The sequence below is a fragment of the Dasypus novemcinctus genome, chromosome 11, assembly GCF_030445035.2.
Source record: "Dasypus novemcinctus isolate mDasNov1 chromosome 11, mDasNov1.1.hap2, whole genome shotgun sequence".
In the NCBI taxonomy this organism is placed as follows: domain Eukaryota; kingdom Metazoa; phylum Chordata; class Mammalia; order Cingulata; family Dasypodidae; genus Dasypus; species Dasypus novemcinctus.
The window spans coordinates 100602898-100628701 of NC_080683.1; the positions used below are offsets into that span (position 1 = coordinate 100602898).

A 25804-nucleotide genomic window follows, 5' to 3' on the forward strand; every position below is an offset into this window, starting at 1 on the left:
TATATGACTTTCTAGAAGATTTTCTTTCCACAGAACACTCATTAAAAATTCATGCATGTGTAAGTGTGAATAATGTATGCTGAAAATAGAATAAAATTATATAAAATAAATATAATGTCAAAATAAATAGCGTGCAAAACATGTGTTTGTTATGCTTGTGTAGGTGAGCAATGAAAATATTCCAGAAGGTTACATACCATAATGATAGCTGTGCTGTCTGTGGTTAGTTGGGTTTTTATCCCTTTCAGAAATGTTTTCTTCCCCAAATGAGCATATATTATAATACTTCCATACTCAAAAAGAAAAAGTTGATTTTGAAAAAGCAAAACAGAAACATAAATCTTTCATTTAGTAAACAAGTTTTTATAAAGTACATACTATGTGCCAGACATGTTTTTTAGTGCCATGAATACATCAGTGAAAACTTACAAAAATCTCTGCCCTTATGAAGCTTACATTCTGGTGGTGAGAGATGGACAATATACAGTAAATGGAATCATAAGTACATTGTATTATATGTTTAAAAGGGATATATGTGAGGGGAATGTCAAGCAAGGTAATGGAGATGGGGAGCACCAAGGAGGAGGTGCAGTTTTAAATGGGGTTGTCAGGGGAGGCTTCACTTTGAAAACAGAGATCTCTTGTATATTGTATATTACCTTTTGTGATCCTTCCTTCTTTCCCTATTATGCCATTACGGTATTACTCAGATTAAGACTTGTTTTCCAGGCATTATGAAGACATTACTGAGAATTTCAATCCCATTTTAACTATCAAAGAGGACACGTAACCATGGTTTGTTGCTGAAAGTATGTGAAAAAATTCATCTTTAGGGAGAAATTCCCATTCTTGAAATGGTGATGGATAGTCCTTCTTCACTCAACACACATGAACAGTGTAAGTGAGAAATGGTTTTCTTTGACAGGTGGGTTATCTGGTACAGACTTTGTAGAAAGATAGCCCAGTTTGAGGTATTTGTGGATGTTGAGGGGTGATGAGGTGGGGGATTAAATGATTTAAAAAATCTTTTTTTTAAACAGAAATTTCTGGAAATGTCTCAGGGTTTACTTATCACTTTTGTTTTTATATCTAGCAACATCAAAGGCTATCTCTAGAGCCCTAACAGCAGCATAGTTTAAGGAGATAATTGATGTTCATAATGATATTCTACTATATTGCCTATACATTAATGTGAACAGTTCTAAGCAAATTTTGTTCATGTATCATTAACCAAGCACATTTTTATCAATTAGTTTGTGTGTTTTCAAGGTAGTGAAATAGGTAATACTAATCTTCTGTTAAATATGTAATCTTAATTAACTGAGAAGTTAGATGTCTTGCTGGAAGTCAGAAGTCTATTAGAAAGTAATGTAGACTCAGTTTCAAGCATAGTCACTTCCAGGAAACTAAACTTTCCATTGTTTCATATGAGCTAATTAACAAACTTGAAGACTAAGTGAAGGGCAACCACTCCAAAAGTGTGTTAATGTAGTTCAGTAATGTTGTCTTTGCGCCTTTTGAAATTGTTCTCTTTTGAATATATGTCAGTCTGAATTACTTTAGGAGGCTGCTTTTGGAAAGAACCTGAAGTCATTCTTCATACAAAAGATTAGTGGTCAAGTAGAACATACAGTTTTTTATTAAAAAGCCACCACTATGTGATATATAACTACCATTATATATACTTTATGTAAGTATAAAGTGAGGTACACTGATGAGGTCACCAAAAAATGTTATGAGAGGTAGAATAAATATCTAGTTTCTTAAAGTTATTGCTTTGGATATATGGTACATATTTATGTATATAAATTTTGGTATATTAGTAGGAATAGTTACATTGTTTTGCATCTTATTTCATTTTCCTTTTACAAAACAGATAAGTGTGATGTAAGTATATGTAACTGCATGGACCCCAGAAAAATATATTCTTTAAACTAATCCATTCCTGTGGGTGTAAACTTTGTGGTTAGGTTATACTCAGTTAAACTGTGGCCCAGGGTGTCTTAATCCCCTTACTGGAGTCCTTTATAAATGAGATGAATACAGAGAGAGAACAAAGAGAGAAAGCCATAGAAGCAAGAAACTGAAAGCAGTGAAACCTAGAAGAGAAGGGAGAGACGAGCAGATGCCACCATGTGCTTTGTCATGTAACATAGGAGTCAAGGACCATTGGCAGCCAATCTTTGGGAAGAAAGGATCACCTGATGATGATTTGGACAATTTCCTAGCCTCAAAACTGTAACCCTATAAACTAATAAATTCCCACTGTTAGAAGCCAACTATTTCATATGTCCACATTTTGGCAGCCTAGCAAACTAGAACAGATTTTGGTAACAGAAGAGTAGGGTGCTGCTATTACAAATATGAAAAATCTGGGTACAGCTTTATAAATGGGTAAGGTGTAGATTCTGGAAGAAGTGTAAAGTGCTTGATAGAAAAGGCCTAGATTGCTTTAAAGGGACTCTTGGTAGAAATATGGATGCTAAAAGTACTTCTGATGAGGCCTTAAACAGACATAATGAATGTGTTGTTGAAAACTGGAAGAAAGGTGATCCTTGTTTTAAAGTGGCAGAAAACTTGGCAAAATTGAGTCCTGATATTAAATGGAGGGCAGAATTTTAAAGTGATGATCCTAGATATTTAGCTGACGAGATTTCCAAACTAAATGTGGAAAGTGCTGCCTGGTTTCTCCTTGAAGCTTGTAGTAAAATGTGAGAGGAAAGGATTAAACTGAAAACTGAACTCTTAGGCACCAAGAAACCCGGAATTGATGGTCGGGAAAATTCTGAGCTTCAGGAAAATGTCACCAGAGAATAGTACTCCATGTGAAGATATAACTGAATATGGAATCGGCATTGCAAGTCAGGATTGGAAATGCAGTTATCCAAGAAGGATCTGTGGAAAGTCTTACTATCTGATGGTTTGGATCCTTGTGTACGACATGGATACCAACAGTTTTTTTCCAAGATCTGTATGAAAGGAACCACTGCGGGCCTGGACTAAAAGGGACAGAAAAGGGACAAACTGAAGGACAAATGACTTGAAAGGCAGAACCATGGGAGCTGAGGTCTGGACTGAAGATATCTCAGGCCAAAGAGTGGACCCACCCAAATGTGGAAAAGGTGAGTATGCCCTGGAGCTTGGAGAGGATACACCTTCCTTCCGGTTGTTCAGGAAGTTGTCCAACTTTCTCAGATGCCTGGGGGACTGTGGAGAGGCTGGCTGCCACCCTGATACTTGGGGAAGGTGGAGCCTAGAGTCCAGTCACCCCCCTGATGCTTAAAGGAGGTGGAGCCTAGATCCGGGCCATCACCTTGATGCTTGAAGCCCATTGTTTGGAGAGAACATGGCCACTGCACAAGCACTTGGAAAGCATGGGGCTCTCACTTCATCAGGCCCCAAGGACAAAACATTTTCCTGTAGGCTCTCAGACCTTGAAATCTAGTGGAATATGCCCTGCAGTGTTTTGGAATTGTTTTGAACCCATGACCCGTTTTCCTTCCAATTTCTCCCTATGTAAATGGGGACATTTATCCTATGAATATCCCTCCATTGTATATTTGTTCTCTTAGTTTCACAGGTCCACAGCCAGAGTAGAATTGTGCCCCAAGAAATTATGCATGAATTACGTAGTGCAGGTTTGCACCATACCTATAACTGATTCTGATGAGACTTTGTACTTAATATATTGTTACTGAAATGATTTAAGACTTTGGGGGAATATTCCAGTGGTATGAATGTATTTTGCTTATGAAAAGAATATGTCTTTTTGAGGTCCAGATTGTGGACTGTGATGCTTTGAAGCTGTATGAACCCCAAAAAAGTATGTTAATGTGTGTGTAAACTTACTGTAAGTAGGGCTTGGTGATTAGGTTGCTTCAATTTAGGTATGGGTGTGGCCCAGAGGTCTTAATCCTCTTGCTGGAATCCTTTATAAATAGGATGGATATGCAGAGAGAATAAAGAGAAAAAGCCATGGAAGCAAGAAGCTGAAAGCATCAAAAACCAGAAAAGAAGGGAGAGACCATAAGAGGCTGCCATGGGCTTTATCATGTCACAGAGGATTCCAGGATCACTGGCAGCTGGCCTTTGGGAAGGGCAAAAGCATTGCCTGATGATTCCTTGATTTGGACATTTTCTCAGCCTCAAAACTATTAGGTTGTAAACTAATAAATTCCCACTGTTAAAAGCCAACCCATTTGTGGTATCTGCACTTCTGCAGCCTACCAGACTAAAACAGAAAGTTATAAACTTTTTTGAAAAATACACAATTTAAAATGCCCATATCTAAACTATTTCTGTAAGTTATCTTCACATTGGAAGAGAAATTATGGGACACTTTTGTCATAGACCTGGCACTTTCAATAATAATTGCAAGCAAAGAAAATAAGTCTGGATGATACAGGGCTTACTTTCTCCCCTTCTTGAGAATAAAAATGTAAAGAAGAAGCAGTTGAATAAATTGAAACTATAGGAATGCGTTTATTAAGTTGCCAAAGGAGTGCCAAAGGAGTACAAAGGGAAGCTGATGAAATGTGTGTAATTGACTTCAGGTTGGAAAATATGTTCACAGTTTAATATCAATTTGTGCCTTCCAGAGAGGGCTTCGCTTGGAGGATTGTGACTATCCAGATGCTCTGGTTGATGGTGTAATAACTTTCCCACTGACTGGTGTTCTGCATAATGATAGTAGATCGTTTGTAACCCACACCCTCAAGGCATTGTGCTTGCCTCTAGTCTCTACAGCCTGTCTCTAAAGCTATTTTAATGTTACCATAACAAAATCCATTTTAGTATATAATAATTGAATTTTATTATATATTTATTAAGAATATCAATGATCAAAAGAGCCTCTCCTGACTGTGTTTATCTGCTCATAATATATAGCTATCACCTACTAACTCAACAAATAAACCATTTATTAAGCAGTTATGTGCCAATCCATGTACTAAATACAGGGGATACAAATACATTTCTATTGTTCCAGTGGTGATCAGAGTTGACTTCCCCTTCTCACCTTCCTATTGACGTCATCAAAAGTCTTTTGACTTTCCGAAACCACCTTCCTTGCCAAAAAGAGGAATTGGCTTCTCAGGCCCTGCATTTAAATCCCCCTGCACAGTTTAGCTACTGTTCACTCTGAGAAGGGCAGAGTGCAAGCCTACCACATGAATTTCAAAATCATATCATTTTCTCATTAGTGCAAATTCAATTCTCAGGCTTTTATGTATTTGGAGTACCTTTTGGATTCTAGGAACACTTTGAGTGCAAACACGGTTGGAAAAGGGTAAGGATAAGAAATGAGCAGTCTGAAGACACCCTTCAACTGGAATTTGCTTAGTCATTCTCTGGGCTACATTCCTTCTGAAACCCTGTTTTCTATTTTGGAATTTACCACTCCTGACTGCACAAGTTCAGGCTTTCCAGACATCCCCACTGGAGGGCAGAGGATCCTAACCTACTGTGCCAAACTCCATAGGCACTGGCACAGGGCTTTACAGAGAGTTGGTATTGAATAAATACTTTAAAAATCAAATCCAAATATTTATTTGAGCAGATTCCAGTACCTTAATGAATTAGAAAGATACTGTGTTTACTTGAATCACTGATTGGAAAGGACAATGTTACAAATAAGTGAGGAGAAATCAATATGGATAGGGTTTTGAGGTAAGGAGGCAACAAAAGAATGAGAATGGTTCCTTCTGATCCAAACCAATTCTGACCTCTCAGAAAGATGGAAATAAAATGTAGCAGGGAAGGGGGGTGAAAGGTCAAAACCATGTAAGATATAAGTTAGGAGGGATGGGCTGGTGTGGTTTATAACCACTTATAAATAGGGAAACAGAATTTTGCTCATCTAAAGGAGAATTGAAAATACCAGTCATTATTCCAGATACCACCCATTACACTTCACACACACACCACAATAATATACAAACTTTTGGGGTGTAGAATGAAGTTTTTATTTTTAAAATCCTTATAAGTATGAATTTTAAAAATATATTTTGGAGAGGAGCAGGGGGAAACATGGTCATAGTAGGAAAAGTACCACCTGAACTTAACGTCTTTGCTTGACACAAACTTTGTTACTTTGATTTATCAATTAAATGTTTGGATTTGGAAGATTAGACTATATGGTCTCTAAATTACCATTTAAATCATGCAGTAAAGGGAAAAGCTTAATGGTCCTTTGGGAATCTACAGGAAGTTGGGGGAAACCATGTGGCAAACTCAGTCCCTACAGCCCTTTGAGGAGAGTGCATATTGGGCTTAGCTTTCTAGCAGGAAGCTAAAGAGAGTAGGATGAGTGGTCTTGCTCCCTACACTCGGGTGGAAGACATGGTTTATTACATAAAAAATCTATTTTATCCTTATCCACATCAGTCCAAATTATTTTTCTAAGTGAAACAATCTTAATATAATAAGTTTCTTTGTGCTGGAAGGGTGTTCAGATTTCCACAATACTTTTATCTGGAAGATTATGGAAAAATCAGCTGGACCTTGCATTTTGAATTTTTTCTGTTTAGGCTAACAGCGGTTCTCTGTGGTAAAAATAACTTCCATGTGTCTACCAATGCTTGTTGAAAGTTCTGTCTATATAGTTTATCAAGCAAGAACATGAGAGTGAAAAAAATGTGTGCCAAAAAACAAAGTAGAAATCCTTTTGGCTTATACTTAAGGCACAGAAACACCAGAGGAAGTGGAGAAATTTACAAAAGAGGAAGAGTTTACATAGAATTACCGTTTTTTTTTTTGTTGATCCACAGAGAGAGGCAATTGTTCTAGTTCTTTGATTTTATCTGCATGACTTTATTGCATATTCTGTTTCCAAAGTAGAAAAACCATACAAAATAATGATCTGTAGACAGAGAACTGAAGAAATCGAGTCTAAGGTATTACAATATTGAGAACCAGGGAGAGACAGATAAAACATTTGGTTATCAGCTGAGACCCATGTGTGTCTCTTTCTCGCTGTCTTTTAGCCATGTGAAAGGCACTGACTTTCCCAAATATATGTATATGTCTTTTCCCTTTTTGTTTGCTGGTTACTCTGAGTGCTTTTTCTGACAGTCTGACTCATTCCCCCAGAGAACTAATTTGGTGGGTAGGAAGTTTACTTGGTGCAGAATGAATAGTAGTTCCACCGTGAGATATGGGGTAAATGACGTAGGTTCAAAGGTAAAAAGGTATCCATCTCCTTGAAGCCATACCTTCAAATAAGGAAGCCTGAGAAAAGAATGCCCATGAGCTAAGACATGGATAGTCTCAGTTGGTAAGGAAAGAGATGGCAAAAATTTCATGTGATTATAATTATGTTTATAATATACTAACATACTCATTTATTAAAAGACTTTTCTCAGCCACTGGGAGCTAAGCAGGGATTTCTTTATATGCCTCCAGTGTTCCATTTAGCTTGAACATCTTTGTCCTCTTCAGATGGTGTTGCATTGAAAATGATGTTGCGTTTTCAGTATTTCAGGGACTGCAAAGATGCTCGCATGTGTATGTATGGCTGACCGTATAGTGGTCTTTTTTTAAGGCATCCTTAAAATTGTTTATTTTCAATAGAGATGGAAATGCATTCTGGGTGATAGAAAAATTAACTTGCAGTGGGCTTGCAAGGACTTCTGTTAAATCTCAAAATATCCAAATGGCTACAACTCCTTTAAGTACTCAGAATTAACAAAGCAGAACTCACTTAGATTCCTCTCCTAATTCTGTAGAAGAAAAAGAGGAAGAGTTGCTAACAAGTCAGCTTCCTTGGTTAGTAAACAAAGATAATTAGCTTTTTAAGCTCAGAAAATTAAAATAACTTTTAACTTAATCTATCTTCCATTTTTCTTAGTAGTGTTTCCTAATCTTTGTATGGGTTTTATATTTTTGAAATGTCACAAGACATTGTTCTTTATATATGTATTACCCCTTTTTTAAAAATCAAGCAAAAGCAATCAATGTTGTATGTGACAAAAAAAACAAACGTAAGTTTAAAAATTAATGAAGGACAAAATCTAAAGTAACTGTTGTATCCTGAGATGTAGGAAAGTTATTTTTTCCAAAAGACTGAAGGGCTTTTTGTGACTATCCATGACATCTTGTGTTCAGAGTAAACTGAAGGAAAATTTATATCCCTGAGTGTTAGAGAAGCCACTGAAAAATTTTGAATGAGTCACTTAACCTCTCTGAGCTATAGTTTCCAGATCCACAAAGTGAGGGTTATACTTCACTGCCTCATAGAATTATTGGGATGTTTAAATTTAATATAGATGTAAAAGTATTCTTGCAGTATTGGATAAATGCTAGTTTCCCTCCTAGAAAACACAAGGATATTTCCAATAGGAAGTTGTTTCATGTAAGGTTGAAAAATAGGCAGTAGAATATTTATATCATTTTCTCATTTGTTCTTCTCAAGAATTCTGTGAATTAGAATTATTAGACCCATTATATAGGGAAAGAACTATGGCTCAGAGAAATGAAATGGATTAACCAGTATCACCTTGCTAGACTGTAATCAAGTTATTTTTTGTTGTTGTTGTTTTTACTGTTAGTGCAGTGCTCTTTATAGTACTCCAGCCTGTCTGTCAATGCCAAACAGTTGACAAATATCAAATAGTTGAAAGCTTGATTCCAAAGTTGTGTTGAAAAACTTAGCATTGTTGTCAAATTTCCCATGATTCCTGGAAAGACCAGACTATCCGGGGAAATCCTAAAATGCCTGCTTTCTAGGGAATTCCAGGCTGCTCTTGTACTCCTGAGACATTAAGATTGACATGTGTTTCTTGAGTGTGGACCAAAGAAGTTGCATATCTAATATCAGAGGCACCACATTTTCTATTTCACTTCAATTTTAGCATTTCCTAAATTGAAGTTAATTTTTAGAAGAAGCTCCCTTCCAATTAGAATGAAGAAGTTGTTTTTTTCCTGTGAAGGACAGTGTTTATGTATTTCTGCTCTTTTAAGTCCCACAAATGATTATATGCATGCCTTGTGACTTAGTTTGCCTGAGTTACTATCACAAATACCACAAACTGGTTATTTTCTCCCAGGGTGCTGGGTACTGGTGATCCTTGGGATCTCTTGGCTTATTTCTGCCTCCCGTCATGTGGTGATGTCCTCCCCTTTATGGCTTCTGTGGCTTTGGGTTTTTTTTAATAAGGCCTCTAGCAATCCCGATTAAGGCCCACCCTGCTTCAGTTGGCAATGCCTTAACTAAAAATAACATCTTCACAAGGACCTATTCAAAATGGGTTCAGACCCACAGGAGTACAGATTAAGATAAAGAACATGTTTTTACTGAGGTAAATAACTCAGTCTCCCACACCTTGTATGATACTTCGCATGTTCTGTCTTTTGACATCATCTGTCATTGCATATCTGCCTTCTTTCTTCCCTTTGAGAGAGTAAGAGCCCTAAGGACACAAAGTATAGCACGCCTGTATGCTTTTTTTTTAAAAAGATTTATTTTATTTATTTCTCTCCTCTTCCCCCCTTGGTCTGCTGTCTGTGTCAATTCGCTGTGTGTTCTTCTGCATCTGCTTGCATTATCTGGCAGCACTGGGAAACTGCGTCTCTTTTTTGTTGCGTCATCTTGCTCCGTCAGCTCTCCGTGTGTGTGGCTCTACTCCTGGGCAGGCTACGCTTTTTTCACATGGGGCAGCTCTCCTAATGGGGCACACTCCTTGCGCACGACAGCACTGTGTGTGGGCCAGCTTACTACGTGGGTCAGGATGTCCTGGGGATCAAACCCTGGACCCTCCATATGGTAGATGGATGCTCTATCAGTTGAGCCACATCCTCCTCCCATGCCTGTATATGCTTAATGCTCACTGAGAGCCTGGCTCTTTGCTCACTGAGAGCCTGGCTCTTAGTGGTTTCTCAATAAATGCTGCTGCTGCCTTTGAGATATTCAATGCTAACTTCTCAGGAAAGCTTCATTTAGAAAACATGGAAGAAGATTAATTTTGGAGTAAGTAATATATGCTACCTCCCTCCCTGTATAGTGACTATGACATTTTAGATTTTTTTCTTAGATAGATACACTTGCTAGGAAGCTCAGGGATGCTTAGGAAAGCTAGAAAATGTATAAGAAGTCCTAGTCTCCCTAACATTTTTACTAAGCTGTTACAAATTAGATCTTAGACTAGAACAAATGAAAATACACAGTTCTCTGGGCGAAAGAAAAGCCTTTGAGATAAAATTGGATTTCTTTTTTTATAGAAAGTAGGAATATAGTGGGTTTTGTTTGGTTGCTACAAATTATAGTGATTTGGTTTCAGCCTGAAAAAGCACCACAGCAAATAGTGGTGGGCGGAACGTCTACAGAAGTGACCAAACAGGTCAGTGTTCATTTCCTTCCAAGTCCTAGTTTGGCTGATCCATCCATAGAAAAGCCAAACAAAAGGCAAGGGATTACTGTGCGCTAAATCATCCAAGTGGCTTATTCAGCTCAGGCTTATCAATGGCAATCAGGCTCACACCATGGACTTCCTGCTCTATTCAGTGAATGTGGAAATGGAAGTACGGTAGACCTAGGCAAAGGGTGTGAATCTGATTAGAATCTCAAGCTGTGTTTTTTATCTGTATGTGCCTTTCAGCCACCTTGGAGAACATCTATCTCTGAAAAGGCTCATCCTTTTCTACATGTGCACATTCTTTTTGTAGATGTTGCTATGAGGACAGATTCATCAGAAATGACTGAAGTGGAGGCTGTGGTCACCACCTTTGCATCCTCAGCAAGAACAGGGCGCCGGAATGCTGTCCCAGACATCCAGAGTTCAGTCGCTCCAGGTGGAATCTCAGACACACCCCTTAAACTGCAGGCCTTAAGCATGAAGGAAGGTAAGATGCAAAATCCTCCGAAAATCAGCCTTTTCCTCTGGAGCAGTCTTTCTTTTAGCTAGTTAAAAGCTCTCTTCTTTTCTTACTTGGTCACTAAAATCTTTCCGCTTTGGTTTAAGGCCGAGTAAATTTTTCAGCCTTTCTAAAGTAGACGGTTTCACTTTTTCATCTCCTGGTGTGTATGTGGAAACTAAACATTTATTTATTTATGCTGTGTGTAGAATCATTGTGATGGTTTGAAGCTGTGTGTACCTCAGAAAAGTACATTCTTAATGCTAATCCATTCCTGTGGGTGTAAACCTATTGTAAGTAGAGTCTTCAATTAGATTACTTCAGTTCAGTTATGGCCCTGGGTGGGTCTTAGTACTCTTACTGAAGTCCTTTATAAATGAGATCAATACCAAGAGAGAGAGAGAGAAAGCCTGGAAGCAAGAAGCCAGAAGAGAAGGGAAGGACTAGCAGATGCTGCTGTGCACCTTGCCATGTCAAAGAGGAATCCAGCATCACAGGTAGCTACCGGTCTTCAGGAAGAAAGCATCGCCTTGATGATGCCTTAATGTAGACATTTTCATGGCTTCAGAATTATAAGCTTGTGATCTAATAAATCCCCATTTTAAAAGCCAACACACTTCTGACATATTGGATTTTGGCTGCCTTGCAAACTAGAACTGTCATGCACAGTGTTAGTTATTGGGAATGCAGAGGTGAATAAATACAATCCCTTCTCTCAAGGAGCTTACAGTCTATTCAGAAACACTCAGAAATAAAACTATGTTCTCTCTGCCAGCCACTTCACAGTAGTAGTCTGCAAATCCTTCTGCTTCTCAGGTCTAGGAGGGAGTTTATTATCAACTAGGGATAGAACCTTTAAAGTGAATCTCTATATAAAATATAATTATCTTTAAGCAGTGGAAAACAGAATGAAGATAAAGGGAGAGCTGACAAACCAATGAAAGAAAATCTTGAGTCTTTCTTCCATTGTTTGCATATAGTTCTTACAGCCTCCAGAGATTAATGTTCTAAAAAATAATTATATGAATATGTATATATATTTTAAATAAAGCATTAGAGGAGTTTCTTCTTTTAAAACAATAGAGATAAAAAATAATTTTAGTTCAAGCCATTATCAAAATGCCTGAGGTAGACCCTTATAGGCCCCAGGGTGTGTGTAGTAGTTGATTTCTGATGGCAAAGAGGCAAGAGCAAACTTGAAGCTGGTGCACATCCACACATTCACATGAGCCTGAGAAGAGGGCTCTTGGTAGTTGTTGCCTCAGGATGTTGTGTCCTACGGTAAAGTTACAAATGTTCTTGATTTGATGCCTATGAAATACTTATGTCCTCGTTTAGCCAGGGACTGTGGCCAGATCCTGGAGTCCCTAGGTTACCTCACCTTTGTTCCAAAGGTTGTCACTTCATTAAAAAATATTTGGTGAGGAAAGTCATTTTTTCATATGGGACAATATACAGATAATAGTAAAACAGACACCTAAAATATTATGGGAAAGAAAAAATGAAAGAGGAAGGGAAAAAATGTGTAAAATTTTTGGCCTTTTAAGTTTACAAACATATTGTGATTGTCAGAACATGATGTTACTTTTGAAGAACCCATTTTAAACTAGTGAGGTAGGGAGTATAAATTACTTGTTAGGATAAAAGCCTATTTAAACTTTACGTACCTTAAGCACGCATACTGGACTTAACTGATACTACTTAGGTAATCAAAAAAGAGAACAAGTACTCTGTAGGAAAGTTAGTAGACTTCTCCATTTTATGTTAGTCTCTAGATAGACCTTTATCTCTAGATAGACCTTTATCTGAAAATAGAGTATTCTTATTTTTATATTTCCCTTCAAATTGTTTTGAAATAAATTCAAAGACAATAAGAAGCTTCAAATGCTAAAAAACAATTCATATATATTACTGGATGTTGAAGAATACACAAAATGAAATAGACTTAGTAACTATAATTGCTTTATCATTACATTATCATTTCTCATTATTCAAGTGTAAATAGTCCAAATTATTAAGGATTCTAAGATGATTAGCTTCCAATTTCTAATAAAAACCAAAAGCTAGGGTCTGTCCCAGGCACTACGGTTTCAATCTTTCTGGAGAAGTCTGCTTTTTTGTTGTTTTAGATTTTGTTTTTAATAAATAATCTTAGGTGGAAGGAAAATCTAAAATCTCAAAGTCCCACATCCCTGCATGAAAGTATTTTGTTTTAATCTTTCCTTTCCAAATCAATGACTGTGGTGGGGAGGACAATGATACCTTAGTAGATAGCAGTAAGAGGTGATGGAGGGAGGCAGCCCAGAAAACTAAAAATCTCAAAGGGCCTTTTCCGCCTTCCCGCCATCATTTACTATTTGTTTTTTCCATCATGCAACTGAGGGCCCACTAAGGGGCAGATGCTATTCTAGAAGCAGGCAGCCCAGTGGTGAATATGACAGATGTAAATGCCTGCTTTCAGGAATCACATATTCCAATGGAAAGAGTTAGATTGTGAACAAATGTCTTAACACATGAGAAAAACATGAAGGGATATGTGTTATCAGAGAGTTAAAATAAGGTGCTGTGGTAAAGTGTTATTGGGAAGCTACTTTAGACTGGGAAATTAGGAAAGCCATGACAGCTCTATGCTTTGAATAGGAACTAAATAATTCAAACCTATGAAGATTAGAGGTAAGAGCACTCTTTGTAGAAGGAGCAGCAAAGTAAAATGTTCTTAGGGTAGCATGAGATGGAAGTGGACAAGAAACATAAAAGCGGGTGCTGTGGCTTGAGTGCAGTGGGTGTGAGGGAGAGATAAATGGGCTAGGTCTTGTAGGACTTTATAAACTTGGGTGAAGACATTGTATTTTATTCTCAGTGTGAGGATTTTCAGCAGGGGAGTGATGTCTCGTTTATGTTTAAGATGTTCACTCTGTCTGTTAGGTGGAGAACGGATTGTAGAAGAGCAATAATGGGAATAGTTGGATTAGGAGACACAACCCCCATTAGGGAAACATTTTAGGCTTAATTAAACATTCAGACTCACAAGACCAACCAGAAAGCACATTTGGTGTCAGATCATTTTTGCCGTAAGCCCAGTAACCAGGCTGATATTTTTCCTGTATCTGGTTTCCAGAGTAATAGCTAGAAAATTAACTCCAACTCAGATTTGTCCTTTGAGAAACAGAAGGGGCTTTGTTAACCGTTTACGCTTGGAAACACTGCAGTAGTCCAGCAGGAACTGATGATGGCTTTGAATAGGTCGTGAAGATAGAGAAAGGTAGATGAATCTGGGATTTATTTTGGAGACAAAACCAGTCAAAATTGCTGATGGGTTGGATGTACAGGAAATGAGGAAAAGAGAGAAATGGAAGCTAACTCTTAGAACAAGTGGGTGGTTGGATGGGGGATGCCATATTACACTGGGGTAGAAAGTGTGAGAATGGGGAAGCCCCAAAAAGGGAAGGTTTTGGCAGTAGGGGAAGTGAAGATTTGTGTTTTCTCCATATTCCATTTGTGATGCCTATGAAACATCTAAATGAACAAGTCTGTAAAGGAGATTGACATATAGGTTTGGTGTACAGAGTGAAAACTATTCAGAGATGTAGACTTTGGAATATTCAAAATATATTTTCAAAATGCTTCTCAGATGATAGAGGGAAAAGCAGTGCAAATGAAATTATAACTGACAAGCATAGATTATCTTTTAATTTGAATGCAAAGAGAAGGAACCTTAGAAAGTCCACTCTTTTACTGTATAGATATGACCATAATTAAGTCCTGGGGAAGATTAAGAGACTTGTCCAAGCTCATAGAGTTAGGTGATGGCAGAATCTCTGGCTTCCAGGCCTTCATCTTTCCCATTACACTAACTTTTCTTTCAGAATGTTTCATGGAAATTCTTGTTGGATTTTAATGTGTCACATACAAAATAATTTTGGAATTGCTGGCTTAGACATAATTGGCCTTTTGCATTTCTTTTTTATATAACAATTTCTCAGAGCCTTTATTATAGAGCCTTTAACATGCTGTTTTCCTACAATCCTCTAAGGAGGGGACATGCAGCACTTCCCTCATTTATTTGACTATCTTTGAAGAAGCATCTCACAGAATTCTTATTCTCTGAGACACTCTTTGAAAACATTGCACTGTGTTATAACAATGAATTCGATAAGTAATTGATGCAAAGAAGTAATTCAGTCAGTAAGTAGTTGAAACCAAGTGTCCTTTAAGCAGCATACCACTTGAACAATTTACTGAATTACACTTTTAATTAGTACAGGGTTAAAATAAATCAGAGCAGTCATTTTTAAAGCAGTTTTCTTATTTCATCCTTGTGTTGTGTTTTTGTTCTTTGCATCAATTGCAGACTTTTTTAAACTACCCGTTTACCTTTCATTCATATTGCAATACAAATTTCACAGTAATCATAACCTTCTTTTGAGGAGTTTGTTTCCTTTCTTCTTCAGTCCTCTGTCAGTATATTTCTAAGCATTCACTTTCACATTTCAAAGCAAAAAAAAATTTTTTGAGACTGGTATAGGAAGCGTTTGGAAACATGTTTCATATTTTATCAGAAAATCCTGAACAAGATGTTAAGATTCACACTCAACAGATTATCTCTTTCAAAACTGACCCAGAAATCTACCATTTTTCACCAACAAGATCTGGCCTCCTAGTACTTTTCTGACCCTACTTTTCTTTTTCCTTCTCTCTCCTTCTTCAGCTATACTCTCCTCCTTGTACTTCCCTCCTGCACATTGACCTTCCTTTTCCTCTGTTTGGGGTTCCCTTCTCCCTGCTATCCTGATGGCCAACTCCCTCTTCTTCTCAGATCTTTACTCAAACTGCCCCTTTCATTGAGGCACCCCCAGACCACCCTGTCTAAAATCGCCACCTGCAGGCCCTAGCACTTCTCCATGTTTCCTATTCCTCACTCCTTTGATTTCCTCCTCCGTGCTCATCACTGTCTCACAGACCATATGTTTTACTTACTTTGTTGTCCATATCCTTCACCAGAAGTTCCCGAAGTCCTGGATCTAATGCTTTGTTCATTGCTTGGCAAATAGTTCATACTTAATAAATATTTTCTGAATGAAAATTGAGGAAGGGAGTAGAACTCCGTCAGATTTACCCTCAAAGAAGCCATTGACACCTTGGAAGGAGTAGATGTGGGGAGGGGGTTAGTAGAGACGTAAATGTTTTATTTTTAAACAGAGACAGCAAAAAATGATACATTTTAAAGGGGAAAAGAAAGACAGTAAGTGGAAAAATTCAAGTCAAAAAAGGGGTTTGTTTGAAGACAATAGTGGCTTGAGGTAATGGAAGAATCAGAAGAGAGAAAAAGTTGGGTGAAATGAGAGAGGGTGGGGGCGATCCTTAGAGTCTGCTTCCTGATGGAAAGGGTCTGGGACCAAGGAGGCGTTTAATCCTGGGCTAGGAGCAGCACCAGGACCAGCTCCAAAAGTGTGAGACCCACACTTGGTTTACTGCTCCATGATTGCCGTCTTGCAATTTTTTATAATTTTTGAATAAGGGATGCTACGTTTTCAGTTTCCACTAGATTCCATGAATTACGTAGCCATTCCTGAGGGGCACATCTTCCACTGTGACAACAGGGAGCCCAGAAGGAATAAGGGAAGACAGCAGGGGGCGCTAGAGGTTTGGTGGCAGAAAGTTGAGGGCACTCCTGTCTGATTGTTCTTCCTCCACCACCCACCCCATGGGGTAGGAAGTGTGAGAAAGTCAGAAATAATATGACCCAGCAGAGGGAGATGGTTAAGGATGGGGACTAAGGAGCCAGTTGACCCTGGTCCAGAATGTGGGTCTGCCACTACCTTATGGTGATTTTGGGCAAGCCATCTAACCTGCTTGTGCCTCAGTTTACTCATTTGTAAATGGAAATTGTAATAATACCATGGAAGACTACTGGCACATACTAACTTATATAGACATGTTTGCTATTTATTATTCTGGAGAAAAGAAGAGGCAGTTATTAGGAGAAAATAGATTCCCAAATCTACACAAGTCTCTCTTTGTGTAGTTTCCACATCTGGATTGAGGGAAAAATAAATCATAGTCAAATAGAAAATGACTAGGGTGGATAAAGAAGAAAAAAACACAATTTTTATTATTCCACTATAATAAAAAATGTATATATTTCAGTATATTCTTAGATGAATGATGTTTCAGTTTTCCAGCTGCTAAAACAAAGACCATACAAAGTGTTGGCTTTGCAAAAGGAATTTATTAGCTCACAACTTCAGAGGTTAGAAGGCTTGCTTCTTCTCAGGATCAGTATCTTTTGGAAAGCTGGCAACCTTTGGAGTTCCGTGGCTTTTCTGTCACACAGCAATGCACATAGCCGTGTCTTCTTTCTCTTCTTGGCTCCATTGACTTCCAGCTTCCTGGCTGCTCCCTAGGGCTTCTCCTCTGTGTCCAATTCCCTTCACATGTAAAGACTTCAGCCATAGTGGATTAAGGCCAACTCTTACTCAGTTCTTATTCAACCTCAACTAATAACATCTTCAAAGGTCCTATTTACAAATGGGTTCACACCCACACTACTGGCCCTTGGGGCCTGTAAACGCCTTTAATAGGGACATGATTCAATTCCCAACAAATGAAAAATATTTATTTTTTCAGATGTAAAAGAGCAAGTGGAAGGAACAACACAAGACCAATCTGAAAGCCCCAAAAAGGAAGAAAATAAAGGCTCATAACCTATCAAGTGCTGAATTTGTGCAAGTCTAAAGGCTTAGTGGTTCTGAGACATTTGATCTGGTAGTAACTGTGGTAACATTGCAGCAACATGTGTGTGTTAGATGATTTAGTAGTGATGTTATTCACTTGAATTGTAATCATTATGTCCATTATAGCTATAAAAGGCAGGTTATTTCCAAATTGCACTGAAGAAAAAGGTAAAGAATGTGTGATCACTTCAATACATACCATTGTCTAGAAACCCAACAAAATCCAATGTTCTCTTTAGGATTAAATATTATCCAGAGGTATTTTTAATTCCATTTTTATGGCAATAGGTAGACCATTTCTTGGGAAGTTTAAATCAAGCACCATTAAGTTAGAAATTTATCATTGTTTGTAGGAAATTAGGTATTTTGGTGAGAAGAAAGAACGGTCAAAATCACTTGGATAGAGTATGTGTTTTTAATAAAAAAATGAATCCAGATTTTCCCCCCAAACCTTAAGATTTGGAAAGGTTCATGTTCTGACACATGAACATCTCTGGGCTGTTTTTGTGTCATAATTTTGCTTCCAGTCTGTGCATACTGTGATTTTTCATGTAGACCCTTAAAATGAAACATTTGTGACAAATTATTTATGTAGAACATGCTTATTAAATGAATTTTACTATCTTCCTTAACTTTGTTTTTTTTGTGCATGCATATGCACACACGTGTGTGTATGTTTTACTTTGTGAATTACACGAAGCACTTTTCTGCTTGCTTACATGGTCTTTTTTTATTCTTGGGGCTTTTGTGTATGTATGAGTTATTATTAAATAATTCCCTCGGGAATGCAGACATAAATTTTTATGTTTTTCCTAAAGTAGCTAACCACAGCAGTAGGCACTTAAATAGTTAATGAATGATATAGGTAGAAATAGCAAAATGCTTGCTTTCAATATATATTTAAGTATGTATTTCAAAAGAACAAAAGCTAAACCAAAGTTTTAGTAAATATTGATTTATAGACATTTCAGGAAAATAATAGAACTCTGATTTTTTTTAAAAAAATGACTAATAATTGATTTCCATTTTCAGGTATATATGCATGCAGTAATATTTTATTTGATGGTTGACTTAGACCATGTCTGTACCCAGTAATCTAATAAACTCCTTCACTATTAAACTTATAACTGATACAACTCTCTCTTACTTTATATTCTAAAGTATACCAGGTGGAAAATGTCAACCCATTGTAAAAAGAAGGAAATTAATAGTCATGATATGTATCACAGCCTGCTTATTAATTTCATTGACAAAGCTTACCTTTTCATCTTTATGTACCAAAGGAATAAATATCAAAGAACCTGATTGTTTGAAGTTTTCAAATATAAACTATTCTTTTTAAAATAATCAAAAGTAGTATTTTATGTGCACCACTAATTTAATATATAATGCAATGCATCAAAATCAATAAACTTATATTTCTGAACGTGATTTAATAATATGAGTAGAGTAGTAGTTTTCACTCCATGACAGTTTTGCCCCTTAGGGACATTTGACGATGCCTGGAGGCATTTTCGACTATCACAATTGAGGAGGAGAGGGTAAAGGAGGGTGTTACTGGCATCTAGTGGGCAAAGGTCAGGGGTGCTGCTAAGCTGCTAGACAATCCTACAGTGAACAAGGCAGCCGCCCACCAAAATTGTCCATCCCCAAATGTCACTAGTTCTGAGGTTGAGAAACCCTGAAGTAGAGTTAAACTGTCAAGAATTTGGGTTCACATTACCTCAGTTTGAATTCTAGCTATGTTGCTCATTAGCTGTGTGATCTTAGGACATTTACTTCATGTTACTAAGCCTCAGTCTTAACTTCTGTAAAATGTTATTAATAATAGTACATATCTCATAGGGTGGCTGGGAGCAGTAAATGAGACATCACATGTAACATTTGATATAATGCCTAGCAAAGAATAATTATTCAATAAAAATTAGCTCTCATCATCATCATTGTTATTGTCACCATATTTTATTCTTGTGGTGGAGTTGGTGGGCAGCTAGATTTATTAATTCAGCTTTTCGTCCACAAACATCCACTTCTTGATATTGGTCGAAGGCACTGGGGTGGAAAATGACATTATTGCCAGTTTAACCATGCTAATGAGCACCTGACAGGTGATACTGAGTGCATTTTAACAATAGTTCACTGTATGAACTATTTATGACAGTTACTGCAACAATCCAGTTTTGAGTCAATATTTAAGTGAGTAATTTGTACCATGAAAATGTAAAAATAAGGTAACAATGCTCTTGGGTCCTGCTTTGATAAGGTATTAGTCTCTCATTTAGAAGACCAGAATTTAGGCCACATCCCTCCTCCCACTGCATTATGTACTAGTAATGGCATATATTTAGAATGATTTATATCTTGTATCATTGGTTCATCATAGTGCACACACAAATGTCTCATTGTCAATATTTTGTATTACACAGGTATCATGCTTGTTGACTAAGAATATTTGCCAACAAGAGGAATATACATATATATAGAGAGGGAGATATTTGCTGAGAAGGAAAGCAATTAAAGGAGAACAAGAAGGATATAGTAGTTTAAGGACAAAAATTAAAGTCGCCTACCAATTTTAAAAAAATCAAGCTATTTGTGGGAACCTATGGTATTTTTCAATAACAAGTAGACACTTTCAACAAAGCTACTTAGTTGGGGCTTGTTAGAGTCTCCATACCCATTTTTGCAATTGTCTTTGTATTAGCCACTTGCTTAGTCAACAGCTGTAAAGTCTTAATACTGTCAGATACCAGGACAAAAGGGAACAGTAAAGCCATAACATGCCTGTTTGGAAACATGACTGCACAAATGAGGAGGAGAACAAAAAGAAACCATTTGAGGTCATGCACCCAGCGATATTTAAATGATCTGATCCAGAAAGATTTGGACATTCTTAGAATGTGAATACTGTTGCTTACTCCTGAGGGGAAACATGTCCTACTTGCAAAAATAATTATGATGTGTTAGCTTTGGTTTTTCCAGCTTGGACAGCTTAGGCACATATCAATATAATAATTATTATAGCCATACTTCAAGAGACTGCTGATTATTAAGTGTCATAATAGATACTTCAGCAGCATCGTAACAGGAACCATGCAACCTGGTGTTAATGTTTCCCATTTTACAGATGAAAGAACTGGATTCAGGGAGTGCCTTATGGGAATTCACACAAGAAAGAAGCAACGCTCTGAGTCAAAATGTGCCTCTCCTGTACCAAAAGGCCTCTCTCATTCATGAACTTTATTATATTTCTGAATTCTACTCAGGATTCCTAGGAAATTTTAAAACTTGTCTACAAGAGGAATAACACATAAACCATCATGAGACATTGATATCTTAGCATAAATGATTTTAACTATTTTTTATATTCATTCATTCATTTGCTCCTTCATCCAGTCACATTGTACCATATTCCAGAGAAGTTTTTTTTTTTAATCTGATTTGCTATTAACTTGGAGGCCCCTGAAGGGATGCAGAGTTGACAGGAGGCTATGGCTGTGTGTGGTGGGAGGGAGCACCTGAAAGTCAGGCAAAGAGGATGGAGGCTGAACTGAAAAAAAGAGACACCACATTTCTCATTGGTCCTGCGGCTGGAGGTAATTGTAACAAGAGGACGCTGACATCCTTCGGGAAATGCAAAAGCAATCTGGCATGAACTATGAATACCTTAAAAGTAGGGCCACATAGGCAAATTGTTCTGTGTAGATGTATTTCAGAGGTTGAATAATGTTTGACCGTACTGGTGTCAGAGAAGCATCTGCATCCCTAGAGTAGGATCGCTACAGAAACCCAGCCATTCTCCAATAAATGAGAATAAAAAGTCTTGCTCTACTTTCAAGTCTATGGGATTGACTTTGGCAGTTCTGTAAAGGCTCTTAGGGTGTTTTAGATATACTAGGTATTCAAATATTCCTGCTTTATAATCAACTTTTCCACCTAAATTGGATTTCCATTACATAAGGTATTTTCCTTTTAAAACACTACTTCCTTTGATATTAAAAAAATTGTGGAGAACAATGGAAGAAAAAGCATGGGGCTGACAGTAAAAAAATGTGGGCTTGGTTCCAGGATTTGACCTAAATTGACTGTATGCTTTGGGTAAATTATTTTCCTCTTCAGCACACGTCTTTAATTCTTATTTGCAAGAATTACACAAAATCAACACTAGGTGGTGCACCACTACACTTCTTACTGGCCCACAATGCCAGTTTTAAAAATCATGGTTTTCAGCTTGTTTTACCAATTCTGCTATATTTGTTGGTAAAGATTATTACAAAAGCAGAACAACAATAAAGGAAAAACTCACAAGAAAACAAAAACTGTAGTATTTAAAATAAAATTTTATCCAGAAAGAGTTTAGAAAGAAAATGTGCTAGTCTCTGGCTATTGACTTTTTAGGATAGCTTATGTTCTTCAGATACCAGAAGAGGGTGCTCTAATACATATTAAGAATACACTTAGGAATGCAAAGGTCCCCCCTCCCCCCCCCCCATGACAAAGAGCTCCTTTTTCTGTACAATGAGAGTCAACTGGATCTTTTTTTAAAAAAATTTTAAGATAAATGCACAAAAGTTTTATTCATTACAATCAAATTCTAAACAGTTATGAGTTCTTGTTGAATCTTTGATTAAAAATAAACCTTTGATGTCTTTCAAGTTAAAAGTACTATTTTAAGCTTTGACTTTAGAGTTTAGACTTTGAAAGTTCCCCCAAAATTTGAACCCAAATACAGCATTTGTGAATGTGTGGCTTTATTACTTGATTTAATTAAAATACCTTTTATTACTCAACAGTTTCCTCCTCCACTTAGGAGAAAGAAGAGTTTCATGAAAACAGAATGAGGGTAATTAAGTGATCATTCCTTGTCTTCTAAGGGCAGAAAGAGAATTAGGGAAACCTTTTCCCATAAATGCTGCTGACAGTTCTGTGGGAAAGTTGCATTTACAAAGGCAAAATTGTCCTGGCCAGGTGCATGTTGGGGCGTAATGGGTTAGAGGCCTGAGCACAGTGTCTTGGCATCTCTGGAGAGCTTTTCCTGGACAAGTTCCCTATTTAGTGATGGGTCACGTGTGGCTAGGCAGTGATGGGAAGGGGCAAATAATAGCACTAACTCTAATATGGTGCTTAACATGCATATAAAACTGTCCCTGGTGCCTTATATGTTTGCACTTACTTTCAACAGCCCTACACATGAAAAAAACGGATCAAGAGAAGTCTTAGCCCAAGGTCACGTTAGTGAATGGCAAAGCTGCGTTTTGAACCTAAGTAGTTTGGCTCTAGAATCTGTGCCTTTAACCACTACCTTGTACCAGATCCCGAAATGAAAGCAAGTACTTACACAGTGATGACCATGTGCCAGACATGTTCTCAGAGGTTTACCCATGTTTTCTCTCTTAATTCTCAGAAAAACCCCACTGTGAGCTGAGGAAACCTAGGCACAGGTCAGTTGAAAGCTTAAGGTAAAGACTGAAGTTGAAGGTGAGCTTAAAGACAAGAATGTCTCTGATTAAGTTGATTTGAAGGAGACTGCAGGTGCAGAATTCAGCTGCAGTCTACACCGCCCTCCCCATGGACACACAGCTTCTCTTTTCCCTTTGGTTTCTTTGACTTCCAATGATGTCACCCCCTTCTTGCCATCCCTGAGCTATACCACCTCTTTTAAGGCTTTGGTCTAAGCATGGGAATGAGTTTACTCTTGATGCCCCTTGTCAAAGCTGGGAGTCTACATAGAGAGGGAGAACAAGAAACTAATATGTTGTTTTAGGTCCAAGTTCTCAGCAATTTCTTTCTGCTTTTTTGCACCAGCCTGCACTTAATAGGTGCCATCATCCTACCCATTCTCTCCTCACTTCCCACATCCAAGATGACCTTCCATCTCTTGAGCCCATCTTGGGCCTTCTCCCCAGGTGTTTTTGTTCATACACTGGTAATTAAAGTGAGTACTCACCTTCTTCTGGTGGGAAAATCCTCTTCCCTACAGCAGATGAAATTTAGAGGGTGGACCAGGAGATAGTGGAAGGAAGAGGGGGTTGGTCCATTAAAGGCCATAAACTGGAATATAACTTATCCAGCTACTTTATCCATTGCAGATAATGAGACCCAATGGCTATATAAATGCTACTGAGAATGACAGGAAATCCAAAGGAGTGATTCTTTTCCATTCACACATGGTTTGATTTCTCAGAACTTCAGTATTCTTATATATAAAATGGGCTTAATGAAAAGCCCTCTAAGTTCTACCTCATTCTGATAGTCTATGATTTCAGGACACATTTTAAAAAGATTTTTTTTGGAAAGAATAAAGTTCATTTTCAGTAGTGGTAGCAATATGTGTTTTTAACATGTGAGCAAATTCACCGACATTTTGTTGTGTTACTTTTTCCTGGGCAACTTATTTCACTTTTCCAACTGAGGAGACAGACTGGACATTATGTACAGACTCTATAGTCTTCACAATTGGCATGCTCTATGAATGAGTAATAATTCTCAGCACTAATTAAATGATCAGAATCCCTGTAGCAAATAACATCTAAAACTTTGATTAAACTGCTTTCATTCATTCACTGTGTGTTAATGAGTGCCTTCCCCAAGCTTGACCTCGCTCTCCCCTCTGGCTTCCTTGACCGAGGGAAAGAGGCAGTTACACCTCTCATGTGCCCTTCTGCACCATGCTACGCTTGGTAACGAGCCCTCCCATCTGACTAGCTGGTGACCACAGGACATTCCCCTCCCTTGGAACTTTCACTCCTTGGAATAATCTTCCTGTTACTCCTTACCCAATCTAGTCCATATTCTTAGATCTTCTGGCAACCATGGCCAGAGGGAAAAGGGAGGAGGATGTTCCACCCTCTTGGGGCTTTTTTTTTTTTTAGGTACCAGGGATTAAACCTATGGCATGAAGCAGGTACTCAGCCATGGAGCTACACCTGCTGCCCACCTTTGGCATGTTCTGGGAGCTCATTCAGAACACTGTGGCTTTTCTCAACATACGCCCAACCACAGAGGATGGGCAATGCAGTGCGTGGAAATGTGCTGCAAGCAAGGCATGGCGAGTGGGGGCCGCTTCTAGGTGTGGAAACGGGGGGAGGTGATAGGATGGATGCACTTGGGGATGGGGATGAGCAGGAACTAGAAGAGAGCTTCAGACATGGAGAAAGAAATGGCTAAGGCACGTTTGGAGATAAGGGGCTGGTGTGGCACTGAGGTTGCAGAAAGAAGTAGTGGAAAATAAAGTTGGAAATGAGATTCCGAATGGATTCTAGAGATACCCAAAGACAGGATGAGGCTTCTGGACCTTTTCCTGAAGTCACTTGGAAAACTTACAGATTTATTTTTATTTTTTTGAGCAGTGACTCAATGGGATGAAGCTATCAAACTCCTCCCATTTTCCTTCAGTTATGTAAAGGAAACTATTTTGTGCCTTATTCTTGGTAACTGGGAAAAGGGTGGCAACTAACAAAAGCTGTTAGGAATGTCTTCATGTCAGTAAACCAGCTCTGGATGCTATGAGAAACCTCAAACCACCCAAGTCACTGCTAAGCTTTCACATATTCCCCTTCCAGAACACCTGACGTGTTTCTTGCATATGTACCTTACCCTTACTAGTCACCTCTTCTTTAATGCACTCTCTCCCTGGCTCAATAGTTTCTTCTTTGCGCTTTCTCTTTGTTTCTGATGTTGTCTAATGAGTATCATTTCAAATCCCCTCAACCCTCAGAGAAAGCAGGCAATATGGAAATCAGATTCCAAACTGTTGCTGACTCTGTCCCTGCCTTCTGCATTTTAACAAGCTGCAATATGACCAGGCCTGGAAGCATAAATGAGCAGAACTTTCACATGCAGGAAGGGTCTACTGTTGATTTTTCTTGAAAAGGAACAAAACGTAACCAGATGCTGCTTGACAAGGCAGACATTAAAGACACGTATTTTGATCTCTTTCCTAAGGGAAAAGTAGATAATTAATAGAAGAGAAGGAAGCAAGAGGAAAGCAAGAGGAGAAGATATTCTTAAGATAATATATAGAGGAAAATGTGAGAAAGAATAAATATTGAAAAATAAAAATAAACCAGTTCTAGATAAACAGAAAATGGGAAGGAAAAATGTAGAATTAGGCAGATTTTTTTGCCTAATGGTTACCTAGGAAATTTAAGCATGGTTCTGTCTCTACCAAATAATTGTTGAAGGACTCATTGAATTTAGTGCCTTTTGGCCCTATGAATATC

The 25804-nt window shown here is 37.9% G+C and overlaps 1 protein-coding gene across 12 annotated transcripts in view; it reads left to right on the forward strand.

Annotated features, from left to right (window-relative positions):
• The window catches only part of FABP7 (fatty acid binding protein 7), a 187413-nt gene that overhangs the window by 120872 nt on the left and 40737 nt on the right, over positions 1 to 25804 (forward strand). For 7 of the 12 annotated variants that reach the window (XM_058307351.2, XM_058307346.2, XM_058307352.2 and 4 more), the window contains 2 exons: positions 730 to 897; positions 10660 to 10836. In XM_058307351.2, coding sequence (XP_058163334.1) covers positions 855 to 897; positions 10660 to 10836 — 220 coding nt within the window. In that variant the 5' untranslated portion in view covers positions 730 to 854. The remainder of the gene's footprint in view (positions 1 to 729; positions 898 to 10659; positions 10837 to 25804) is intronic. The other 5 variants (XM_058307354.2, XM_058307355.2, XM_071218645.1 and 2 more) reach the window with 1 other exon arrangement.